Source organism: Rhinolophus hipposideros, assembly GCF_964194185.1.
Source record: "Rhinolophus hipposideros genome assembly, chromosome: 15".
Classification (NCBI taxonomy): Eukaryota; Metazoa; Chordata; class Mammalia; order Chiroptera; family Rhinolophidae; genus Rhinolophus; species Rhinolophus hipposideros.
Genome location: NC_138061.1, coordinates 63,855,906 through 63,881,495, shown reverse-complemented (window position 1 = coordinate 63,881,495; position 25,590 = coordinate 63,855,906). Strand labels below are relative to the sequence as shown.

Below are 25,590 nucleotides of genomic sequence, written 5' to 3'. Positions count from 1 at the left end.
CCAGCTTTGATATTTATGACCCTGCCTCTTGGCCTTCCTGGGGAGTGGGGCTCTCTGCTCTTCATTAATGGCCCTCCGGTGCAGCCCCCGATGGACCAGGAAGCTGCAAATGGGCTGTCTGCTAACAGCGCACGCAGACAGTGCAGGGGGCGGTTGACCATTGGCCCCGGGGTCAGCCCTCTAACCGAGGGGTTGGAGCCCTGGGCCTGAGTTGTGTCTTTTGCTCCATCTTCTCCTTTGCAAAGACCTAAAAGTTTACAGATGGATCACGATTTCCTAACCTCCCCTCACTCCCTATTTTGGACACAGATGCACCCCATTTCTATTTTCTTTAATCTTTAAATTGACTCACTGCCCCCTGGAGGCCCGATTACACAGACCATGTGACATCAAGTTCATTTTCTTGCCATCCCTGGGCCTGAGCTAAATTGGGTGGGGTCAGCCATTGGAGTCTCTGCAGGGCTTACAGAAATAGGGAAATGATTATGATTCCCTGAAGGAAAATCTCTAGGCGGGGAGGTGACACTGAGGAGCTTAGCCACCCCACGTCACTGTGTCCCCTCCTGAGTCTGAGTTCATTTCCTTCAAGGAGTTCTGAAAGGCGGGGGTGGGGAGAAGACATTAGAGTGAGGGTGAGGCCTTCAGTGCCCAACAACTGGGAGGTACTGGGGTTCCTCTAGGGGCTAACTACCTACCTGCTGTGCATTTTCAGATGAACAACAAAAGTCAAAAAGCAATCCAGATTTCCCCAGGACGAGCTCCAGCTCACCGTCAGCATGTGGACTTCAGCCGTGACCTCCATGTAAGGATGGGCCCTGGGAAAACCTTGCTAGCTTGAGCCTGGCTGGGACCCACCATCATTTGCTGTGGGGTGTGGACTGGAGGCAAGCAGGCCCAGGGGGGTGTCCCCCAGGCTGACTTCCCTATGACTGCAATGGGCAGCCTCATGTCCCTGTCCTGTGCCTCAGCCACAGAAACTGGGCTTCTGAATGTGGCCCCTCACTCCCCATGAAGTCCTGCAAGGCTGGCAAGGAAGGGGAGGAGCCAGATTGCAAGGAGGCTGAGAAACACTCTGAAGGAGGACGGTGCTTTCCTGAGGTTCTTCCTGCCCTTCTAAGACTAGAGATGTGAATACCTGAGTGGAAAAGGGTGGCGATTTAAAGTCCAGAGTTCTTGCATTTGGAAAATAGTTGCTTTAATAAAATAAAGACAATACAATACTTCCTATTAGTTTCTAGTAAGAGACCCATTTTTTTTTCTTTCTTCAGTGCAATAACACTTTGAAAAGCTGAGCTGTGTGTGATTTCATGTACAGGTGGCATCAGCGAGTCTTGGCTTCCAGTGTGCAGGCCCCCATGTGATCTCTTACCCATTTTGTAAAGCGCATCCTTGTACAATCCAAGGCCAAAGTACCATGGGCCAGGGCAAGGACTCAGGGTGTGGAGTTCTGATGGCTAGCCAGCCCTGTCCTCGGGGCCGTGAGGAGGGGAGTCCTGTGGTTTCCTTTGCAGCCAGTTGCCCACAGCTGCTATGCCAAGGCCTCCGCTGTCTCTTTCTTCCTACCCTTCTGCAGACCAGCAGAATATTCTCCCCTTCTCATCGCCAACCAGGAGTTTGGTCTGGTTTCTTGGGAAGAGAAAGAATAGACAGGAGTTTTAGATGCAAGTCTGTGAGTCCCACTTATCCCAGCTGGCACTCAGGAAAACGCAACATGGAAGGTTCAGTCCAGGGCCCGATGGAGCCTGAACCTGGCCTCCACCTGGGGCAGGCAGAGGGAGAGGAGAATTGGGGAATGTTGTGATCTGGGGGATCTTTTGAACTCTGAGGTTGTGGCTCCCAAAGCACTGAGGGCATGTTCCAAGAAGCCAGGCTTCAGGGCAGGATGAGGCCTTGACTTTTTCTTTCTGGAATCTCCAGGAGTCTCTGGTCCTGTGAGAGATACAGCGGACCCGTGTGTAGCATCTGATCCTTTACTATTCCACATTGGCTTAGAGGCCTCGAAAGGCATTTTCTGTATGTAGGATAACCACCACCCCAAATGTTACAGTCTGCAGTGGACCTCAGGAAAGGGTCCTCTAAGATTAAATTACAAAGCAATATACTTTTACATTTTGAATTTCTTTAGGAATTCATGGATATTCAATGAGAGAGAGCAAGAACATGTGTGTGTTAAGAAACGTTTCCTAGGGTCGTACATGGCCACCTTGCCTGAATCTTGTGCATGGTGGATCCTCTATCCCTAGAGTGAGGCCACCCTGAGCCAAGAGCCTGGACTTTCCTAGGGGTGGCCACAGCGCCCTCTTCTGGAGGCCTGGAGAAGCCACGCCATCATTACCTGTACATGGCCAGAGCGGTCACTGCAGGGCTGGTCTTACTGGGCTTCCCTGTCAAAGCAACACTGATGTCCAGCTCTCTGCACAGGGCAAGATTCTTCTCCCACCTGCGACCTGTGGGGAGCATATGAGAGCATAGTTAGAAAACCCAAGAGGCTTCACACACATGCACGTGTACATCCACACATGGGGCCAAAAACACATACACACGTATTTATATTTGTGGTCAGCAACTTGTTAAATTGAGGGGGGAAATATATTTAATCTTGGCCTGTGCTGTTGCAAAAAGGGCCGTCCCAATTTAATTTGCAGGCTGTGATAGTTACATGTGCTGACGTGCTGCGGTATCCATTGTGTACCAAATTGGATTTGTGTATTATTGCTTTCTAAATTGCATGCCTAGTTCAGCAAAATTGTTCATCAGTGTTTACTGGCTTTATGCTTAATAAGATGCCCCACAATACCTTGCTTCCAGGATGTAATGCAGCCTGTAATTGCCTAGTAAAAATAAATTACATAAACTTGGCATTATCAACTTATCTAAATCCTCTCACGCCATAACCAATAATTAAATGCTGAGAATGTTTTTTCAAAAAATATAACTCAATGATTGTTACTTCACTCATTTTAATGACTGCATTTGGGGACAGACAGTAATTCTTTCAATGTGGAAGGTGAGATGGAGAGACATCCCTGTGAAGTCACTTGGTTGGAGTGAGGGCAGGGATGAGGTGGCTGCCCTGGCTATTCCAAGTGGCCTCTTGTGTGTGTAGACAGGCCTTTGCACCAGGAAATGCAGGTGCACTGTGTGTTTGTGAAAAAGTCCAAACAACCAGCACTTTTTATGTACCAGACTGAGACCAAATCTATGGGATGTTTCCTGGAAAGTACTCAACTAGGTTGGTCCTGCTGCAAATGACAAACGAATTCCACGCAGAAGTTAGATTACATGCACATACAATGCAGTATCCTTGATATCTTCAAAGACCTCCTTTCTTGCCCCTTACAACACTTGAAGGATGGAGTAACATGCATAACAAGAGGACACATATGCAGATATCCACGTGGCATGCCCAATACCGGTCCCTCTCCAACAAAACAGTTTTGAGCAATATGAGAACAAGACCTCCACTGACTTAGGTTTGTATTTCTGCACATGGATTTGCTAACTATAAACTGTGGCTCAATCTGATTTTTATGACTGTCTCTGTGCCCTCCTGTCATTTCATCCTAATCCTCCTGTGAACTGTAACTACAACTCTGGCAGTTAATTCTATGAGGCAGTGGCAACCTCAGGTCAGGACAAACAGCAGGGGGAGCACGTGGACCTGGGGCTCCAGTTGGCCTGAAGCCATCTTGTAAATTCCCCAATCTCATCAGCCAGTATATTAGGGGAGCAGTCTCTCAGCAGTCTGAGAACATGATAATAATGACCTGCATTTTACTGAGTATGGTCTTATCTGCGTCCATCACTTTTCTGTCATCAGCTCACTGCAAGGTAGCGTGGACAGGAAATACCTCCACTTGACAGAGGGGAAACTGAGGGCCAGAGAAGTTGCTATGGACAGAGCTGGGTCTAGAACCTGTTTCCTGCTTTTCATCTCACTTCTCACCTCACTAGACCCCATTACCAGTGAACACAGCCACTACAGCTTTTGATCCTGAGAAGAAGCCCATGAATCCACTGGCACTTCCAGAACCAGTGGGATGTCCCTGACCCTAACCCCCCAGCCAGCCAGCCAGCATTCTTGCTCGGACATCCATTCATCAAGCATTGGCTGAGCTCATGACTTCAGCTTGTTGGACCCTGAGAGCTTCAGAAGTGGGCAGTTGGGCCCTAGACTGAAGAGGTGTGTTCTCGTGCAGATATACCACAGAACTGCTTCAGAAGCAGTCTGGAGAATAAGAACCCCATGCTAGCTCTCGTCCAAATAGGTGTGAATAAGGGAAGGTGTTTGGCTCCTGATCGCTAAAGAAGAGCTGTGAGTTCCTTAGAAGCAGAAGCCTCAGCATTTGCCTTTTACACTGAGATAAGCTGACTCCTTGTGGCCCTAAAGGACCAGGAGATCCATGACCAGTGAACTGAATGTGGTTGCAGAGCCTTGTGAGGTCACCTGTCTGGGTCAGTCCAGATTGTGGACAAGGACTCCCGGGTGGTGTGTCTTGAAGGAAGGGATTCCAATGTACATCCTGGGACCTCGCAGGGGCTAAACAAACGTCTGTGTGTGCTTGTGTGAAGAAAGAATCCATGAATCAGTGACTAGATGAATCAAAGAGGTATGGAGTCCATTTTACAAATGAACTTATGGAAAATGGCTACTCTTTCCAGAAGGCAGCGCTCAGCAATCTGTAAAATTGTCTCCAGTGGTTGACCATGGGTCTGGGATGACAGAATTCTCACTTCATGAAAGGTTGGCTGCCCTGGAGGTGGTGGTGGGGGGGCATTGGGAGGTGAGAAGAAAAGGAGGTGATAGCTTTGATGGTGAGATTTGTGCCTGTGCTCACTGTGGAGAAGATGGTCTGGTGGGGGTGGTGACACGATTACATGGCATTATCTGCGATTGAGGTTATCCTGGCAGTGGTCACGTCTGCTCTGGTGGAAGAAGTGAGAATGATAGTAGTAATATGCTTCTAGGTAACTTTGGGCAAGTTATTGAACCTCTCTGTGCCTCAGTTTCCTTATCTCTCACATGGGTGTCATAGTAATCCCTACTTCATAGCGTTGCCATGGAGAATGAGAGAGTGCCTGTGCTCAGTGGATCTGCTCATGGTCAGCTCTGTCCCTCACAGCTCTGTACTGACGGCCATGGTGGAGGTGGTTGTGATGGCAGAAGGGAGAACAGATTTTCTTACATCAGTCCCCATCTTCCACAACCCAAGAGAGCTCTGCTCTACAATAGTGCTTCTCTTACTTTGGGGCACACCAAGACTCACCTGGGGACTTGTTAGACATGGGAATTCTAACAGCCTCCAATCTTTCCCTAAGGAGTTGGGTGGGTTGAGCCAGAATCATCAGGGTAGGCTGGGGCCTATGGAACCCCTTCTCACCGGGAATATAGCAAGGCCTCTCCCTGCTCCTGTCTGCACCTGGCTGTCCAGGTAAGTAGCTAGTTGTACCCAGGCCCCAGGCTGGGGACTTTAGCATCAAGGAGTCATCCAGGCAGATGGAGAGACTTAAACCAAGCTCTGCGAGGTGTGTCCCTCTCCTGACATTCAGGAGACCCCGACAATCACCACCACCACTGTTCACACATCCAAGGAGCACCCCCGAGCTAACTGGCCCCTGCAGGTGGAGGCCAGAACTCAACAGAGCTTTCTGTGCTTCTTCACAATCCACGAGCAGCTTGCAGTACCACGTGCTGCTGTCCCCCCAACACCTGGCAACATCCCCCAGAGACTACCTAGGTTCTGGGCCGAGATGGAGAGAGCAGAGGGAGGGCTGAACTGGCAAGGATGCTCACCCCCGCCGAGCACGGCGGTTACCTGAGGGGCTTGGAGGCTGAGCTGAGGGCTCCTCCGCTGATGTCCGCGCAGGACCAGACATCTTCACATCCTCAGTCTTCCAAATCTGCCAGGACAAGAGAAAACACCATGGGCTGGGGGGAATGATTCTGTCTTCAGGCTCAGGGCCTGTCACATTCCTTCATACCGGGGGACCCTGAGGGAAGGGGTGGGGACATGGCGGCCTTGCACTTCTGATGTTAACGTATTCCCCAGAATAGGTTACTTAGGCTCCAACCTCCCTGCACAGAGGTTTAGCCACGCCCACGTGCAGCCTGGATGAGCCCCCTCCCCACCTGTGTCCATAGTGCGTCTGTCCTCCACGCCTTACCTGCAGGGACAAGACTCTGCAGCCAGTCCATTACCATTTTACTCAGCTAGTGCATCTTGCCCCTCTGCCAGCATCCCTGGAGGCCTCCCTCACCACTCAGCAGCTGGGCCTCCCCATCCTCCATGTCTGGCCCTTGCTCCCAAGGCATGTGAGTGCCCTCAGGCTGACCACAGCTGGCTTCTCACTTGCTGAGTCTGGACTTTGTGACACTTAAGGACAAGGACCAGTCTCCACTTAAATGCTTCCAGGAGCTCCACATCAGGTCTACACAGCACTGGGCCCTACCAGGAGCTCAGTCACCAGGCAAAATCAATGACTGCTGAGGACACGGAAGACTCTCACTCATGCTGGGTGTACCCATGACAGAAATGCACCTGCTGCCCAGCCAGCCCAGGCTGCTCTGACTGACCCACAGTGTGGACCATACCCCACCAAGCCCAGCTCTTCATGATTTCCTCACATTCCTGCCAGCCCAGGACACCCTGCTCTCTGCAGAGACTCTGTGCCCCTCACAGCTCACAGATGAGGTGCTGAAGGGGATTTCTCAGGGGACCCTCCTTAGCCTTTTCTGTCCTATCCATGCATTCTGGCCTCCCAGCCTGCACGGCCTCCTCCATACTCTTTGACTTATCCTTAGGACTCAGCTGAAATACCACCTCCTCTGATGTTTCTTTCTTGGAAATAAATCCATTTTCCTCTTGGAATCCCCACCATATTACCCATTCTGCTTCCTGAAGCATCACCTCTATGATTATTCTGAGACTTTAAGTATAGAGGCCCCCGGAGGGCAAGGTAAGTTTGACCTGTGTTGGCATACAGCACAATTTCATAAATGCTTATAGAATTCCATGTGCATACTTGGTAGTATTCAATTAACAGTTCATTTCATAAACTGTGGAATTCAATTGAGGGTTTTTGAGTAAGACTGTTAATTATTCCTTATTTTTACTCATTCCTTTATCCTTTCTGTCAGTCTCAGAAAAATTACCTGTATTTTGTACTTCCCATCTGATTCCTTCCACCTCAATGCCTCTTTTTCCTTCTCTTCTTGATTTCCCTCTCCATGGCCCTCCTCAGAGGTTCCATGGCACTCTTTGATTATCCTAATCATAGCATGAACCACATACATGTATTTTCTGTTTGTTTTCTCTTCTAGAATATGAGTATCTTGAGGACAATGCCCTGTTTATCATTAATCTCTGAGTTTCCTGTGGCTTGCATGAAGTGCTTGGCACAGAGCCAAAGTTCAATGAATGTTATATGGATGGCCAGATGGATAGTTGGAGGGACAAATAGTTGGGTGGGTGGATAGATTCATGGATGTATGGGTGGAAGGGTAGATGTAAGAATAGATGTATGGATGGAAGGAAAGAAGAATAGAAGGAAGGGAGGAAGTAAGGAAAGAGAGAGATAAATAGGGACCCTATTGCCCCAAAAATAAGACCTAGCCAGACAATCAGCTCTAATGTGTCTTTTGGAGAAAAAATTAATATAAGATCCAGTATTATATTATAGTATATTATATTAATTATATTATATTATTATATTATAGACCCAGTCTTATAGTAGAATAAGACTGGATTTTACATTAATTTTTGCTCCAAAAGACATTAGAGCTGATTGTCCAGCTAGGTCTTATTTTCGGGGAAACACGGTAGATGGGTGGATGTATGTATGTATGTATGTATGTATGTATGGATGGATGGATGGATGGATGGATGGATGGATAGATGGGTAGATAGAGAGACAAGTGGTTAGATGGGTAGATGGATTAGTGGATGGATGGATGAATGGATGGTCCAAACATCTCTATTCAGCACAGGGCTATATTCTTAAGCATTTGACCATTCAACTTTCACACCTTGTGATAAAAGTGTTTATTTCACTAGATGAGTGTAAGTATGTATAAAATTATATGTATAATTTTTTATTTATTTACTTTTTTCTTAGGAAAAGGCTTGCCTTTGCCCTCACTTGCTGTGGGAACCTTGTCTGAGATCACCTCAAATGCAGCCTTGGACCCTTGGAGGAAGTCAGCAAATGAAGATGAACACAATTCTTATACCACACACTCATTCTGCCCAAGACACACCTACCCGGACCATGCCATCTTGACTTCCAGTAATGATGACGTGGCTTGTGTCCCATGCTGGGCCCTCCATCATGCAGCAGCAGGTTATGGTTCCTTCTGGGCCCCAGGCTGTGGTGATGCTGGCCAGGGGTTGTCCGTTGACATTCCATAGGGACAAGTGGGCTCCCGCACAGGAGACAATGGTGCCCTGCAGCAGTGAGAGCTGGCTTCACTCCAAGCTGGGGTCACTGCCAGCCCATTGGCCACTTGCTCAACCACTCATTTTGTACACGCAAGCACCCTCTGCCACCTTCTGAAGACTAACCAAGGTACTTCAAGACCCCTTAAGACATCTGCTTCTTCCCAGCTGACCTATAGGTCTGCTGTGCTTTCACACCACTGTGTATTCCTGGTTCCTTTCCCACTGCAATCATATATTTGGATATGGCTTTTCCCACACAAGCTGACTGGCTGTGTATTCCTGACTCCTTTCCCACACCCCTCTTTCTGGCAGTATACTGACTGGCACAGAAAACCCGTCCTGGAGACCACCCCTGGCTTTAGACACAGGGCCTATACCTGACCTGCCAGGCCTGTTCCCAAGAAGAAGCTTTGGACTTCACCTGGTGGAGGGCAGAATACTCAGCTTCAAAAGACAGCATGTGGCTCATAAAATTGGACAATGTCCCTTTGGAGGGAATTTCTGAGGAAAAATTTCCCCATTGTATCTTCAGAAATGTTTATATCCAGAGTGTTTGCTCCTCGAGTCTTTTCTATTTTTGTGCCCAGTGGAGTAGTTGCCACCGTCACAGGGACTCACAGAGCCAGCTGGAACCATGTCTTTGAGCCTTGTATTAACCACAGAAGGGATGTAGGGAGCTCTGTGTCCCCTAAGGCTCCCTGGGTTGGGCTCCAGCATGTCCCTTCCTGAATTGTTTGGTATAGTCTGCCTGAGGCCAGGGACCATGTCTGCCCAGCATCAAGCACTGGGCCCAGCAGGTACTTGGTGAACAAAGTTGGCTTCAGGACACGTTGAGATCAATAAATTGTTGTCCTGTTATAAGTCTTCTTTCGGGTCTGGGGACATCACTCTTTATGGGTTTTATGTCCTCCCAGATCAGGGATTAGTGCCTTCCCAATACATTTACCCATTCATCTATTCACCCACCATCCTTCATTCATCGAGCCATTCTCCATCTACCCATCTATCTATTCACCCACTAGTTCATCCCAATATCCGGCCACCCACATATCTATTTATCCATCAATTTAACCACCTGTCATCCATCTACCCATGCATCCTTCAGTCCATCCATCCATCCATCCATCCATCCATCCATCCTTCCTTCCTTCCTTCCATCCATCCATCCATCCATCCATCCATCCATCCATCCTTCCTTCCTTCCTTCCATCCATCCATCCATCCATCCATCCATCCATCCATCCATCCATCCATCCTCCATTCATCCATCAATCTATCCTCCATCCTCCATCTGCCAATGTAACAGTCATTTTGGACTCAAGCCTATCTGGAGCATTGTTTTCAGCCATCGTTGGCACAAGGAGCCTCCTCCATCTCCCTCCTCCTCCTATGATCCCCTTTCCCGTTCTGTCCATACCCAGGGCCCCTGGAGTTTTTATGAGCAAAGGCAGAGCCTCTGCATCCTCAGGGAACCCCATGCCTGATGATACTGATTCCAGACTGGGAGAAACTCCACACTAAGATTTACATGTGTATTTCTCTAACTCTATCTCTCATAGACACCACACACACATACACACACACACACACACACACACACACACACACACTCCTGATAAGCTTGACTTTGATAGCCAGCATGGAGGGACAAGTGGAAGCACTTCCTGTCATGGAGAGCAGAGGCACCTACTGAGTCAACACTGATTTGCAGTCAACGAGCTGAATTAGTTAAGCCCAGTAGACCCCTCACCAAAGCCAACTTCTTGTCCCAACTCTCTGGTGCCCATGCCAGAACAGAAATCTCCTACTACTCTCACCACCCTGAAGGAGAAAAGCTAAGGAAGCAAAAAATTAAATCTAGACCCAGATGCTGCATATATTAGTGGCTCCACTCTGCCTGTGTAGAGAATGTTCCACATCTTTGGGGCCCTCTCAGCACCCGTGGCTTTCCTCTAGAGGCACCATGCCATTACCCAGACTCACAGACACGTCGAGGATACAGACATTGAGAAAGAGGGCCCTCACCGAGACGTCACTGATGGCAATGGCAGATACGCCCTCCCGGTGGGCAGGCAGGCGGGCCACGGAGGTGAGGTGGTCCAGATCCCACAGGATGCAGGTGCAGTCTTGGGAGCCACTCACCAGGAGGCTGAAGGTGACTGATGCTGCCAGGCATGTGACAGCCTGTGTGTGTCCATACAAGGCCTGGGGATGAGAGACAGAACCAGAGTTTCTGAGCAGGATCACCAATACAGCTACTCGGTGAGATAATCAGCCCTCCCTTTTACTGCTGGGCCCCAGATGAGCAAACAGATTTGGAGTGATCGGTGATTTCAAACCCCGTGGTGTGTGTGTGTGTGTGTGTGTGTGTGTGTGTGCGCACGGCGCGCACCCGTGGCTGCCCTGTAGTCCCAGCTGTCCCGGGACTGAGGTCCAGCGGGGGGCCAGTGTCCTTTTACCACAACGAGGCAGTCAACAGCAGCGCTCTCGGGCTCTGTACCCCCTGTATTTGTCTCCCATCCCGAAATAGCGCACACTACTGTGAATACGCAAGGCCGCTGATTTGCAATGTTTGGAGTCCCCACCTGCCACATCTAGGAACTTGTTAGAAATGCAAATGCTTGGGCTCTCTCCCAGACTCACTGAAGCAGAAACTCTGGGGGAGGGGACCCCCAATCTGGGTTTCCACAACCCTCCAGGGAATTTGCATGCACACTCAAGTTTGGGCATCACACTAAAGGAACCTCAGACAAAACATGCCCCTCCCTGGAATCTAAACTGGGAAGACAGCAGGGAGGTCATCTCATAGTTAAAAGGATGTAACTTCTCAAGTCTGGTGGGTCTGGGTTCATAGCCAACCTGGCCATGTGGCAGCAGGTGACTCAGGCCTCAGTCTTGGCCCTCAAGTTGGCCTGTGCAGGGTCTGGCCCAGAGCATGGATGATTATGTGTCCACATCTGGTCAGAGGCCTTGCTTCCTGGGGACGCATTCCCGAGGGGCTGGGGCAGCCTGCTAGGCCAAATGCTACTGGCAACGGTGTGGTTTCCATCACAACCATCCCAGAGGCTCCCGGTAAGCCTGATCTGAGAGCTACTGTACACAGACGTGCCTTTCGCCCTCTGGAATCAGCTAGAGAAGGGTCCTGATGATGAGCACCCTGGCTCACCTACCTAATGGTAAACCTCCACCTTCAGGACAGACTACTGCTCACTCACTTGGGTCACTGAGGCTGAGCGTCATTTGTCAAAACTGTCTCTTTGCCTAATCACAGCAATGAAAAGTTCTGCCTCAGATTCTGGTTTGTCCTCAGTGGAACCTAATGTGGCAACGACCAGATGGTGCTGGCAAGGTTCTGGGTGTAACTCATGAAGGAAGATTCAGGTCATCTTGGGAGAATGGAAACTGTCTAAACGAATAGAGGAAAGCAGAAGATTTGACACGAGCTTTCTCTTTCTTCCCAGAATGAACTGTCTGATGACTAAGGCTCTAACCACAGGGAACATGGTGACTCCAAAGAATGCAGGCGAGGGGCCTGGGAGTCAGGGCTGGGGGTTCAGAGCGAGAAGCTCCGAGTTCTAGCACCTATACCTCCTGTCCGTTAATGGAGCCACGTCTGCTACTCCCTACAGGGGGAGCACTGGGGACCGGAGTACCAGTCTGCAGCCCTGGGCATCAGGTGCTTGTTGCCTAAACTAAAGCACCAGCGGGCAGTCAGCATCTGAAAGGCCTGGGAAATCAGACAAGGGGGACAGCAGTTTCAAATGTGTTCTTAATCAGAATAATACCTCTCTACGTGGCCAGCGAAAATAACTTCATTATATCATCGTATACCCAACTAAAGTAGCAAAAATAAAATAAAAACCTCTGAAAATAATTCTTCATGTTGGATATGGTGTGGTGAGAGGGGTCCTCCCAATGAAGTGTTGGTGGCACCATAAAGCGATAGAGCCATTATAGAAAGCATTATGTCACCACTCCATAATTCTACTTCTTAAACTTTATTTTAAGGAAACAACTAATCAGAAGCAAGCAGCAATCTATATAGGATGTTTTCCACTGCACTATTTAAAATAGGTAAAACTTGGAAGCAATATAAGTGTTTAGTTTTTGAAGAAACGGTTTATGAAATTGCACTGACATAATGAAACAATTGAAATGTGATTTTATGGAAATGAAATAATATAGAACAATTGAAATGTAAATTCTAGAGAATGTAGAAAAGCAGAAACAATTTGATAGGCTGGGTGAAAGAATAAACATATCTACACGTTGATCAGAATGGCATAAACATGTATGTCTGGGGGTGTTAATATGAAAAAATGAAAACTTTCATAGGGATTATAGAGTGAATTTGAAATTTATCTTTAATGTCGTAATATCTTTTAAAATAAAATACTTTCACAAACTGTTTATGAAGCTGTTTAATGATGACTTATCTGTCTAAAGTTGGGGACAGAACCCCCTCACTGAGCAGCTGGTGTCTGGGGGATCCCCCAGGCCATGCCAGCCTCTGTAGGTAAATGATCAAGGTTTTTATTTTGCCTAGGGTATAAGAGCATGTGGAATCCCTGTTCCTTTTCCTCTTGATTTGGAGCGTGGAGAGATGATAGATTGAATCTGCATGCCGTCTTTGATGAAGCACCACCACTCCTGAACAGAAGCTTGGAGCAGCAGTGGGGGGTCCTTTCTCAGCTCACAAAGGCTGGTTTGGGGGTCAGGTTGGACCTCGCACTATCCCCAGAGTGAACCCTGGGAGAGCGCGGCACCCTACAGAATAAAGCAGCCTCTTCACTCAAGTCCGGAAGAAAAACCCAGCCCCCTGACACAGCAGTTGATGGAAAGGAGCAACATGACAAGGCAGGAGCTCCACGCCTGGCTTTGGAGGACTTCTCTGAGAGTCTGGGGAAGACAGACTGCACTTGACCTCATAGCTGCCTCCCCGCAGGTGCCACCACCTCTGCAGAACTAATCAGCTCCCTTATGGTTACGAGTGCCACTGCGCACCACACATGTGCTGGGGTGGCTGGGAAACACCCAGAGAAACCCAGTATCGGTTCCAGTGAAATAGGTTCAGTTTTAGAAATCTGGTCGGTGGTGAGTTTTGTATGACTAATTTTGTTTCTTGGTATTTTGGGGTTATATGACTAACTACAAAACAGATGTAAAAACAAATTGCATTTAGAGTTGGAAGTGTCCCCTCGTGATATTCTTGGGCAAGTTCAAGGTTTGCCCAAGAATACTTAGGGAGAAAGCATGGGGTTTAAAGTTAGACAAACTTAGATTAAAATGTGAACTCAACATTTCTGAGCCTCAGTTCTGAAAGGAGACTAATAATACCTGCTTTACAAGATTAGATTAAGTGCAGAGTCTTCAGTAAATGGTGACTAGCCCTGTTTGTCACCACGAGCAGCAGTGAGGTGGGACCAGCGGAGTTGTCCGCCCGCCCCAGCTTCACTCTGCTCCTGCACAACCTCTCCTGCTCTGAAACTGTCTTTCATCTCCTGGCTCTGTGATTTGGGATGAATCATTTAACTAACTTCCTTGCACCTTTCATCCCCCCAATAAAGTAGGGATGATAACAGTCCCTATTTTATAGGGCTGTTGGGAAGGTAAAGTGAGGCCATCCACATAAAAGTGTCCATGGCAAACACTCAAACATGTCCTCTAGTTCCAGGAAAGCAGCTTCACTGGCACTGGTGTGGAAGCGGAATAGCTGATGTGCGGGTCCCCACGGAGGTACCTGCTCTGGACACTTGTCAAACCCACCTGTGGGCATGAAATGGTGCTCTGAATGCCACAGAGCCGTATGCCACCCTCAGTGCCTCACTGTGCTCTCTGTCCTGAGGTCAGAGGGGTGGGGCATGCTAGGGCGCTGTACCTGCCTGACGTACCACACCTACCCAAGCCACCCGGTTGCGGGACGCTCCATACCTCCCTGAGGTGCAGGCCTCTTGGGCGGCCCTTAGCCATGCTGAGCTCCCATACACACACCACAGCGCTGGACCCGGAGGTGACGATCGTCGTGGGGGATGGGCACACAGCACACAGACAGTGTCCCCAGGCAGCCAGGTTCTCAAACGTCATCAGGATCTGTGTGAGATAAGTAGGGTGAGCGTGGGCACCAGAGGCAGCACAGGGCTGGGATCCCAGGCCAGAGTGACACAGGGACACAGGCCCGTCTGGATGCTGCCGCCTGCCCATGAACTGTGAACGCGTCACTTGTTCAGGAGCCTGGCCCCAGTGACAAAGTCCAGGGCATCCCAGGCCTGTCCCTAAGGAGCTCATACTCTAACGGACGGAGAGAAACAAGTGAGCAAGCAGCTATGGGGATGCTGTGAAGCTCCTGTGAGCACGATGAAGGAGCTTGATGGGCAGTGAATTCGTGCCATGTTATGGGATGGGGTGAAGGGTTAGTGGGAGGGGAGCAAAGGTAGGAAGGGCGGCAGGGAGGCGGCCAGGGCCACATCCAGAAGGTGAGCCAGCTGGATGGCCTAAAGCAGGGGTAGAGGATGAGTAACCACACAGCTTGCTTCTGGCACCGTTTGAATACTCAGTATGTGTTCTCTGAGACTAAGCCACGACCGGGCCTGGAGAAGCAGCCCCCACCCGCCCAGGACTTCGCACCCAGTTAAGAGTCTGAGTGGGCTCAGTGCAGAGACCCCTGCGGTGGTGACATCGTGCACTGCTCATTTACTAGCTTGACTCCTTGGAAAGTGGTTAGAGGCTTGGCCCACGTGGTCTCTTGGCACAGTCATAGAAACCCTCTCACTCCCGGGCTGGGGCACAGCCACGTGGAGGACGTGGGCCATGGCGGCTGTGCCTGCTTTGGGCTCCTCCATCTTTGGCCCACCTCTGCCCCAAGTGAAAGAAGCTGAGGCCCTGTGGTGAGCCTGCTCCCCCGGCCTGCTCACCTTATCAGAGCCGTAGTTCCCCAGGCAGCAGCTGAAGTCGTCAAAGCCCCAGCTGAAGGTCCTGTTCCAGAGAGGAGGCAGCAGCACCTTATTCTTCTCCACCGCCAGGATGGTCTTCTCGGTGGGGACGATGTGGCCAATGGCACCTTTGGGGGACTCTGAGCCTAAAGAGAAAAGGTACATATCTGCTCCCCAGTCAGTATGGTGGAACTCACACAGCAAAGGACAGCACCCACTTTATCTGGGCCCAGGAGGAGCCAGAGGCAGGCAAGTCAGACTTGGTAAAACACAGGCAGGGGTCGCTCGCCCAGGCACTCACACCCAGGCTTCACTCCAGGGGCCGTGTTAGACCTTGGCCCCGCGCCGGTCCCCTGGCCCTCAGTTCCTCCCCTAACTTAGCACATACATTCAGTGTGTGGCCACGCAGAGAAAAGACAGAAAAGTGTTTCTTAAGGGCTCGTGGCAGGGAGGAGGAGTGGAGGCTTGTGGGGCACAAAACCATAGGAGCCTTGGAGAGCTCTGTCCTTCCTGCCCCTCTCAGGCCGCATATCTAACAGGACTGGGTGTGCCAAGGACACTGTTCTTGAACTTCAAAGGAAAAAACTGCAACAAATCTGACGTTATACTCCTTGGGATCAGAATGTTCCCTGCAGTGTGATTTCCCAAAAGCAGTGCATGCCCCAGGGTGGCACAGAGATCAGAATTCACACACACAGCTTCCCTAGGAAGTGGCAGGACTGGAACTCACACCAAGGCCATCTGCCCAGGGTACATGCTCTCGGTCACTGGCTGCAGACCCACCAGGAGCTCAGGGGCAACAGTGGCATCAGGAACCAAGGACAGGAGGCTGAAACCTCCCTTGGGAAACCTGGGACTTTCCCATTAGGTTTTGGAGGTGAGAAGAGGGGTGTGTGTGTGTGTGTGTGTGTGTGTGTGTGTGTGTGTGTGTGTAGAGAGAGAAAGACAAAGAGAGGGGTGTGTGTGCATGTGTGTGCGCACATGAAAGAAAAGAGGTGTGTGTCTCAGACAGACACACAGACAGGTGGGTTTTCAGTAGTCAGGAGCTGACAGAGGTCGTCCTAGACACTTCCAGACAGAGCAGGGGGCTCCCCAGATTCCTGCTGTGCACTTGCGACAGTCAGACACCAAGCCCCTGCCGAAGTCTATGCCCCTGAAGCTCCAGAGGAACACCAGTCACTGAAGGGACAACTATGGGACAAGGAACAAGCTAAGAAAGGCAAGGTATTTACCTTTGACTGTGACATGCGAGGGCCGCAACGACTGCAGGCTGTGGGAAAAGGGCTGTGGGTGGCCGGGCAGGCTAGCAGGTATGGAGACATCCTTTCCAGAGGAAGGCTTCCCTGCAGCGATCCTGGCCGGGTGAGGTTTAGTAAAGAGCTGGAGAGGCGAGGGGACAGACACACACTGCACAGGTCATTAGGGGCAGACAGCCAGAGGAATCGTCCCCATGCAAGTCTCAGCTGCCCCTCTGCTCTGGGTCATGCCCAGCTGGGCTTGCTCCTGACCTAGGTGAGCATAATCAGCATAAACAAAACCATGTAGTTCAACCCTCAGATGTTACAGGTGAGGGGCTTAGGGCTCAGAGAGGGGCGGCTAGTTTCTCAGGGTTACAGTGCAGGACTGGCAGACATACCCTTCCTGGTTGCCAAATTTGTCTTCTTCACCAAGTTGCATGGAGAAAGGATGACCTCAAGAGCTGTCTCTCATATCATGGGGTCAGAATGGCCCTCTCCCCAACCCAGATCACATGTCTCTCTTCATTTGCTTAAGCTATTGCTCATGTTTTCCATTTCCCTTACACTCTCTGCTGGCACATCGTGCAAAGAATTCTCTAATAGCATCCATTTAAATATTCCGAAGAGCTTGGGCAAACCCCATTAGTAGTAGACTTTCTTATTTTCATTTTTCTTAGATCTCTAGTGTCAAATTGTCCCTAACGCCAAACTTTTGGCATAATTGGGCAAAGCAGGAAGTGCAGAGCCATGTGGAATCCTTGCTGTTGAGCCGAGGCTAGCTCCAGCCCTCCACCATCCCCAGCCGTCCTGACTGTCCCATGCTGGGCTTCTTTCTCCAGCCAGAGGGCATATTTCTGGGCACCCTAAGAGGGTGGGGAGGTGGAAGGTCAGCAGGCAGCTGGGGGAATCAGAACAGCCTTGGCTGTTGCTGCTCTCCATCAAATGCTGAACCATCGAGTAAAGATGGGTGGGTGATCATTGGAAACAGAAATCAGAACAATGAGTTTTAAACGAGCATTAAATAAGTACCTTTCTTCCCACACAGTAGAATGGCTGAAGCCCTGGGTCCCTGTTACACTCCATCAGGAACAACTTTGATGGGACAGTGCACAGCCCTGAAACATTTTAATCTTATCTTCAGGCTGGGACTGCATGAAGAATTCTAATTCTGATAATCATTTAGAAATGTTTTTCAAAGCTCACACAAAATATCATGAAGTAAAATCAGAATCTAAAATTGTGTGTGCTCCACAATCACACAGATGTGAAAATATTTTTGCAGTGTGCAAGGACTGTGAGTGTGTAACACAGGACACAGTCGGATGGTGGCAGCTGCTCTTCTGAAGTATTTAAGTGCTTTATTTGTATCATTCTATTTTTTTTTTAAATGAAAGAAATGAGACCATTAGGATACTCAAGCTTCTTTCCTAAAATTCTCTCCTTTCTACAAAGCCTTCCCTGGGCAAACCCACATTTGGAGGTGTCATTCATTTTTCCAGTCCCCCTCAGGCCTTTTCACGTTTCCCAAACACAAGCCTGCCACGTAAGATCAGGCAGAAAAGATGTTACTAGTTTTGCGCTGACCGAGATGAGCCTCATGTGCAGTCCTCATGGTTACATGTGGGGAGGGCCATTGCCCAGGATGGTTCTGGAACTGGCTGGGCTTCTGCACTCATTTCCCAGTGTGACTCCTGATTGCCAGGCCGGGACCCCAGATGGCTGCTCAGGGGCAAAACTTCTCTACACTAAAGTGTGAGGATCAAGAGGGCTATACTCAATTAATAAATACCTACCTCCCCTGCACACCATTCGTCAAGGTGTCACATTGCCACGCGACTATCCTGATAGCGGATGGAGCCAGCGGAGAAAAAGGCTCATGTGAGATCCCTGCCATTTCACCGGGGGCCCAGGAGGCAGAACTGAGAGGCTCTGACAGCGGTGGTAATGTGACATGGGCTTTGGAGCCGGCCACTTGGGGCTAGAGCTCGACTTCTCACCTGCTTATGCTGCAATAGTAGGCAAACTATTTATCTAGCCTCTCCGAGCCTCCGTTTCCTCATCTGTAAAAGAATAATTCCTATACACAGAGCTTATAAGAGGGCTCAATGAAGTAATCACACTGCTAACGAACATTTGTTGAGTGCTAATCATATTTCAGGCACTTCTGAGCCCTTGATGTCTTAACTCGTTGGAGCTTCACAACAACCCTAGAGGGGAGATACATGTAAAGAATGAACTCCTGTGGATTATCACAGTGTCTGTCATCTACAGCACAGATGAATGCAGCCTTTATCCTTATCATTAGTGGTGTCACCGCCTAACGGCGTCATTATCAGCATCATGTGGTAACTGAGGGTGAAGCCTTGACATGAAGGCATAGGAAGGTGATCAGAGATGATTCTGCCTCTCTAGCCCTCTTTCTTGCTCCCATCCCAGGGAAATATATCCTCACTCCCTCCCTCCCGAGCTCACACTGCATACACTGTGCTGAGAAAGGAAGACAAAGGACGCGGCACGCTGTACCTGTTTGGGCACCTGGCCAAAGTTGCTGACAAATCCCAAGATGGTGTTTCTGATCAGGGGGTCACCGATACTGCCGAGGTCTATTTTGTCGCCGTAGAAGTAGGGGTGGAAGGTATTCACAGCCTCCACTGCGGCTGGTCCCTGCTGCTTGTACCCAAAAATGAGGTCTATCCAGTGGTGGAGGTTGGCACTGACAAAGTCGCATTCCAAAGCCTGGAACCAAAATCCAAAGAGCGTGAAAAGTGCAGGCCTCTCAGAGACGCATGTTCTCGTTGCACAGGTCAGGAGCGGCACGTGGTTCAGGATGCTGGCTCCGCACAGGACACGAGGGATGTTTCCCTGTGCTTGGTGAGCTCCGACGGGGCAGATGTGTAGGCCACCCAAGGACCACCCAATTCCTGCCTCCAGTGAGTGGCACAACACAACTGACCATTCCCATTAACCCAGCTCATCCCTCCACAAAATAATCATGAGGATCCCAATATCTATGTCATGCAGGTGTGGGGAGTGATTGCTAAATGGAAGAGACCAGACTGAAAATGAAGTCTTGTGGCCTTGCTGAGATCTGGCATAGGAAGAGGGGAGAGCTGATTCTGACCAGAGAACGTCAGGGGCTTAGACACTAAGTGTTGCAGTTAAGAGAATATGCTCTGGAGAGGATTGGACCCCAGCACTGCCTCTTACATTCCTTAATATCTCTGCTCTTCAGTTTCTTTATCTGCAAAATAGGGACAGTAATTGTAGCTCTGAAGGTTCATGGGCAGATTAGCTGTGTGGCTGATCTCCATGTAGTATTAACTACGGCGATTACACTGGATACCCACTAAGTACCGGGCATGGCTTGGGACTTTCTGTTCGTTGTCTCTGCCCATGTACCACCGTTTGCTGGCAGGTATGAGTACCCCACTTCTGGGATGACAGGCTCACAGGTGCTTTTTGAAACTACTATCCTAGCCCCCAACTTTTAGGCCTCAGAACTCCACAGGGACATCCAGTCCCTCTGAGCAGATCTCACTTCACTTAGAAATTACTGACATCCGGGTCGGGGTCTCTTTCTAACTAATCCCTGGAAGGGAGAGGACAGACCTTGCCTTTCAGGTGCAGCTCAGTCCCAGGCAACGTGAGCTCTCCTGACGGGCCCCTCTGTCCAGTCTAGGCCATACAGTGGGCAAAGGCATTTCATCTATGCACTTCAGGGGCACGTGTGATGCCCTTGAGGGATAGTTTGACCACATGCAGGCTCTCTGTCCCCAGGTAGGAAGGCAGGAGGTGTTCCAGACTTAGCCACAGAGACTTGCTCTGAGTTTGCAGACTCTAAATGGGACCTAAATGCCACCCTTCTCAGGAACACAGCTCCCACTGGGAGCCAGCAACATCTGCCCCTAACTAAAGGTGACATCTAACAGGAAACAGGAAGAATTTAGCCTCGGAGTCCAAATATGCTCCATCCTTCATGGACACAGCCCAGATGGATGGTGCTGGCTGAGATCAGGGCACCCAGGTTGGCAGTATGTACAAGAGCAAGAGAAAATGTAGTGTTTAGATGCCCAGTTTACCTGAGAGATGGTACCTGTCTCTGCTGAGCAGAGCCCGAGATTTGCTATGACCATCCTTAGTGATTTTAGTCTTTCACGTCTCAGTTTCTTAAGCGTCACTTCTGCAATGACTTTTGCCTCCATTCTACCTAAAGTCACCTACTCTCACAGACACACCTTAACCCACAGTAGTATCTATAACTGCTCTATTTTCAAAATAATTCATTCCAACATCTCAGTTGGTGAAAGCCCCACCCTCACCTTGCTGGTTCTTTACCTACTCCCTTCTATTCTTCTACCTTATTAGTACTTCCAGGACCTCACCCCTATGAACACTCTGCTGTCTTTCGCCACACTCTGATCCAGCTTAGATTTAGTGGGTCATCATTTCAATAGCTCCATGGCCAATATCTCTTGTTATGTTTTTGAATCATGTGTACTTCTGTCTTTTCACAGCACTCTGAGAAAACTCAAATATTTTCTGTCTTTATGCCAATACCAGAGGACCTGGAGAATATTACACAAGGGGGAAAATTTATTATGCAATAATTTTTGGTCACCAATCTCAGATGGACACTGAGTATTGCCAGAACACCTAAATATGTTTTTTTGGACAGCTCATACTTAATTGTTCCATATGACTTTCACATTTCCTGCACTCTCCTCAACTTTGACCCTCTCCTACTGTCCACTCTCAGCAGTTGACCATACCTCCTACTTTACAGAGAAAAATAGAAGCCAATTAGGAGCTCCTACATCTTCCTGAAAACACATATAAACTTACCTTCATCTGCCATTCCCTGACCTTCTTTCCTCCTATTTAAGTCAAGAAGCTGTCCTACCTCTTGCAAAAAGCTAACCCTCTACCTTTGCTTTGGATTCCAGCTTTCTTAAGAATTTATTAATCCTTCTCTTATATCCAACTTCTCTTTCCCACTGTCTCTTAAATATGCTTACGAAAAATTTAAAAAGAAAGCCATAATATTTCCTTAACCTCACATCTCCTCCAGGTACTATTCTCTCTTTCACAATCAGAATTTTTGTTACCCATCCTCACCATCTCCATTTCCTTATCATTATTCACTTACTTTATTTTTTATATATATATGTATTTGAGTTACTGTCTAGTGTCCTTTTATTTCAAGATGAAGAACTCCCTTTAGTATTTCCTATAGGTCAGGTATGCTGGTGATAAATTTTCTGTTTCATTTATCTGGGAATGTCTTAATAAATTTTTTCTTCAGTTCTGAGGGATATTTTTTCTGGATATAGAATTCATGGTTGACAGTCTTTCAGGACTTTGAGTATGTCATACCACTGCCTTCTGGCCTCCATGGTTTCTGATAAAATATTAACTATATATTGAAGATATACTTTAGGTGATGACTTGCTTGTCTTTTATTGCTTTCAAAATTCGTCTATTGACTTTATCTCTTGACAGTTTGATTTTGTTGTGTCTGGATGTAGATATATTTGAGTTTATCCTTCTAAGATTTTCTTAAGTGTCTTGGATGTATACATTAATGTTTTGCATCAAATTGGGATTTTAAAAATATTATTCCTTCAATTATTCTTTCTGTCCCTTCCTCTCTCTCCTTTCCTTCTAGTACTTCTCTTATGTGGATGTTGATATGCTTGCTGTTGTCATACAGGGCTCTAGGGTCTTTTCATTTTTCTTCATCAATTTTTCTTTTTGTGACTCAAACTTGATAATCTCAATTGATTTATCTTTCAAGTTTGCTGATTCTCTCTTCTGCCTGCTCAAACCTGCTATTAATTCCCTTTACTGAATTTTTCATTTCAGTTAATATACTTTCCAGCTCCATAATTTCTATTTTGGTTTATTTCTACAATTTTTATCTCTTTATTGATAGTCTCTATGGGTAAGATATCATTATCATACCATCCTTTAATTCTTTAAACATGGTTTTATTTATTTCTTTGAACATATTTACAATAATTGATTTAAAGTATTTGTTTAGTAAGTCCAAAATTTGAGGTTTCTTAGGTATAGTTTTTATTGACTGTTTCCCCACCACCTTTGTATGGTCCATACTTTCTTTTTCTTTGCATGCCTTATAATTTTTGTGGAAAATTGGACATTATAAATATTATGATGTGGCAGTTCTGGAAATCAGATTCTTCCCTTTGTCCAGGGTTTGTTGCTATTGTTGCTGTTTGCTGTGGTTGTTTGTTTAGTAACTTTTCTGAACTAGTTCTATAAAGTCTGTAATGTTTGTTATATGTGGCCACTAAAGTCTCTGCTCTGTTAGTTTAATGGTGGGCTAATGATTGGATGAACATTTCTTTAAATGCCTGAAATCAGTAAGTCTCCCAGTTTTTGCCAAGGGGCTTTCTGTGCATGTTAGGGCATGATTTCAATGTCCATCCAGGCAATTTAAAACTCTGCCTTTACTTTATATCCTGCTTGCATCGAGCCTCAATGTCAGCCAGAACTGAGAGCTTAGGGCTTTTTCAGGTCTTTCTTGAGTATGAGCACAGCTTTGTGCATAAAAACAGCCCTACAGATATGTATCTTTCTGGGTTCCCAGGAATAGTTTGAAGTTTTTCAAAGCCTCCTATAAACATCTCTTTCCCTAGTTTTTCCTTTTAAGCTCTGTGGTTAGCCAAAATATTATCTGTCAATTATTATCTACTGCCTCTAGCAACCACAGTGCTAAATGATTGTCTCTGATTGTTTTTTATTAATGCCACTGAAGAAAAGGCAATTTGCACTGGGCAGACAGGCTCTGAGTGGGGTCTTTCAGGGAACCACTAGACATGTCAAATAATGAGAGTTCTCTGGGTGTGGGTCTTTGAAGGAACTCCAGCCCCATTCTCCCCCCTCCAATGATTGCCAGGCTGTTGGTTTTCTCTGTAATTATAGGCTCTTGTCTTTCAAGTATACTACAGAGCTGGAGGGGAGACATGGGAATAGTGCAAGTTAAAACGCCACAAAGCTCACTGTTCTTACCAAGATTCAGTCTTTTTTCTTGAAGGAACCTTCCCCTGATTGTTACAAGCCTTTGGTTAATTTCCAGAGTTCTGAAAAGTTTGTTGTGACAATTTTTGTCATTATTCTTATTGCTTTTATGGAGTAGAAAATTTTCAGAGGTTTTTACTCTGATATTTTCAATGACATCAGTCATTAACATCGTAATCCACTCCAATACAGTCTTCATGCCACCAAAAGAGCTCTCCCCACTGTTCTCACCACCCAGTTTCCCTGGATCACATCACTAACCTATATTTCATGGCACTACATGTCTAACCTTTGTGGCATTTTTTCACAGATACAATTTGGCTCCTCACTACATCACTGGCATCTGCAGTCATGTCTGTAGAATGAGCTTTCTCACCCACCCCAGGCGAAGAACTTTTCTGAGAGCATCTGGGGAGAGGTGTTGCCACCTGAAGCTCAAGGTTATCTCTTGCCCTAGTACTCAAGACCAGGAGACTGTGGGAAGGATGAGTGATGTTATTGAATTTCCAGAGGCAAGGCAAGGATAAACCAGGCATGAAGTTTCTCCTTGCAAAGGGAGAACAGAAGAAAAGGCCCAGCTTTGTTGTTAGTAGTCAGGCCTGCCCCAGATTTTCTTTTTAGGTATAATTTACATACAATAAAATTCACCTTTTAAAAATGTGCATACAGTTCAATGTGTTTTGACAAATGTATGCAGTCATGAACCCACACCATAATCAAGATATAGGACATTCATGTTGACTCAGAAAGCTCTGTTGTGTTCGTTCGCTGTCATCCAGTGAACTACTCCAGATCTTAGCAACCGCTGACCTGCTTTCTGTCCCTGTAGTTTTACATTTTACAGACTGGCACATAAATAGAATCGCATGCCGTGTTTCCCCGAAAATAAGACCTAGCCAGACTATCAGCTCCAATGCGTCTTTTGGAGCATAAATTAATATAAGACCCGGTCTTATTTTACTATAATATAAGAACGGGTATAATATAATTAATATAATATAATATGATATGATATGATATGATATGATATGATATGATATGATATGATATGATATAATACAATACCAGGTCTTATATTAATTTTTGTTCCAAAAGATGCATTAGAGCTGATTGTTTGGCTAGGTCTTATTTTCGGGGAAACACAGTAGTATGTAGCTTTGGGTTTTGGCTTCTTTTGCTTAGGATAATGTTTTTGAGAGTCATCCATGTTGCTCCATGTGTTAGTAATCTGTTCCTTTTTATTGTTAAGTACTATTCCATTGGATGCATGTATCATTTATTTACCCATTTAGCAGTTGATGGACATTTGGGTGGTTTTCAGTTGTTGACTAGTATGAATACAACTGATGAAATCTTACACACGTTCTGTGGACATATTTTCATTTATCTAGGGCAGAGTTACAAGTAAAATTGCTGGGTGATATGGTAAATGCATCTTCAACTCCAAGTTTTTTTCCAAAGTGGCTGCACCATTTTGCTTGAGGAAATTCTGGTTGTTCCATGCCCTTGCTTACTCTTGGTTTTATCAGTATTTTAAATTTTAGCTACTCTTATGAGAGTGTAGTAGCATCTCATTGTGGTTTTAATGTATGTTTCCCTGATGACTAACGATGTTGAACATATTTTGATGTGTTTATACTAACCCAGGTATTTGATCCAAGATATACAAGTATGTCCCAAAATGGCCTCTGCCCTCTACCCACATCTGCCTTTTTGGGTAATAAGCCAAGTCCTTCCCAGTCCTGGTAAATCCTTTGGCCAATGGAGACCCCTAGGGGCCTCCAGCCGGTCTCTGAACTATGCTAGACAGTGTGGCAGAGGGTGGCTTATAGGTGGCTACCTATAAGGCTGGCTAACCACACTGACTGGCCCTCCGGGGCATCCAGCAAGAATCTGAATTTGCTTCCCGCAGTGAGCCCCACAACAAACTGGCATAAGGGCAAA

General features: G+C 47.4%; 1 protein-coding gene across 1 annotated transcript in view; it reads right to left on the bottom strand.

Annotated features, from left to right (window-relative positions):
* Positions 1–1,174: 1,174 nt before the first annotated feature.
* Positions 1,175–25,590, bottom strand: part of WDFY4 (WDFY family member 4) — a 307,568-nt gene continuing 283,152 nt past the window's right edge. The window contains exons 54-62 of the mRNA XM_081075021.1: positions 19,129–19,341; positions 16,600–16,747; positions 15,350–15,534; positions 14,370–14,528; positions 10,464–10,643; positions 8,262–8,444; positions 5,817–5,901; positions 2,336–2,447; positions 1,175–1,626 (exon numbers count right to left, since the gene is read on the bottom strand). Of these exons, the coding sequence (XP_080931147.1) occupies positions 1,560–1,626; positions 2,336–2,447; positions 5,817–5,901; positions 8,262–8,444; positions 10,464–10,643; positions 14,370–14,528; positions 15,350–15,534; positions 16,600–16,747; positions 19,129–19,341 (1,332 nt within the window). The 3' untranslated portion in view covers positions 1,175–1,559. The remainder of the gene's footprint in view (positions 1,627–2,335; positions 2,448–5,816; positions 5,902–8,261; positions 8,445–10,463; positions 10,644–14,369; positions 14,529–15,349; positions 15,535–16,599; positions 16,748–19,128; positions 19,342–25,590) is intronic.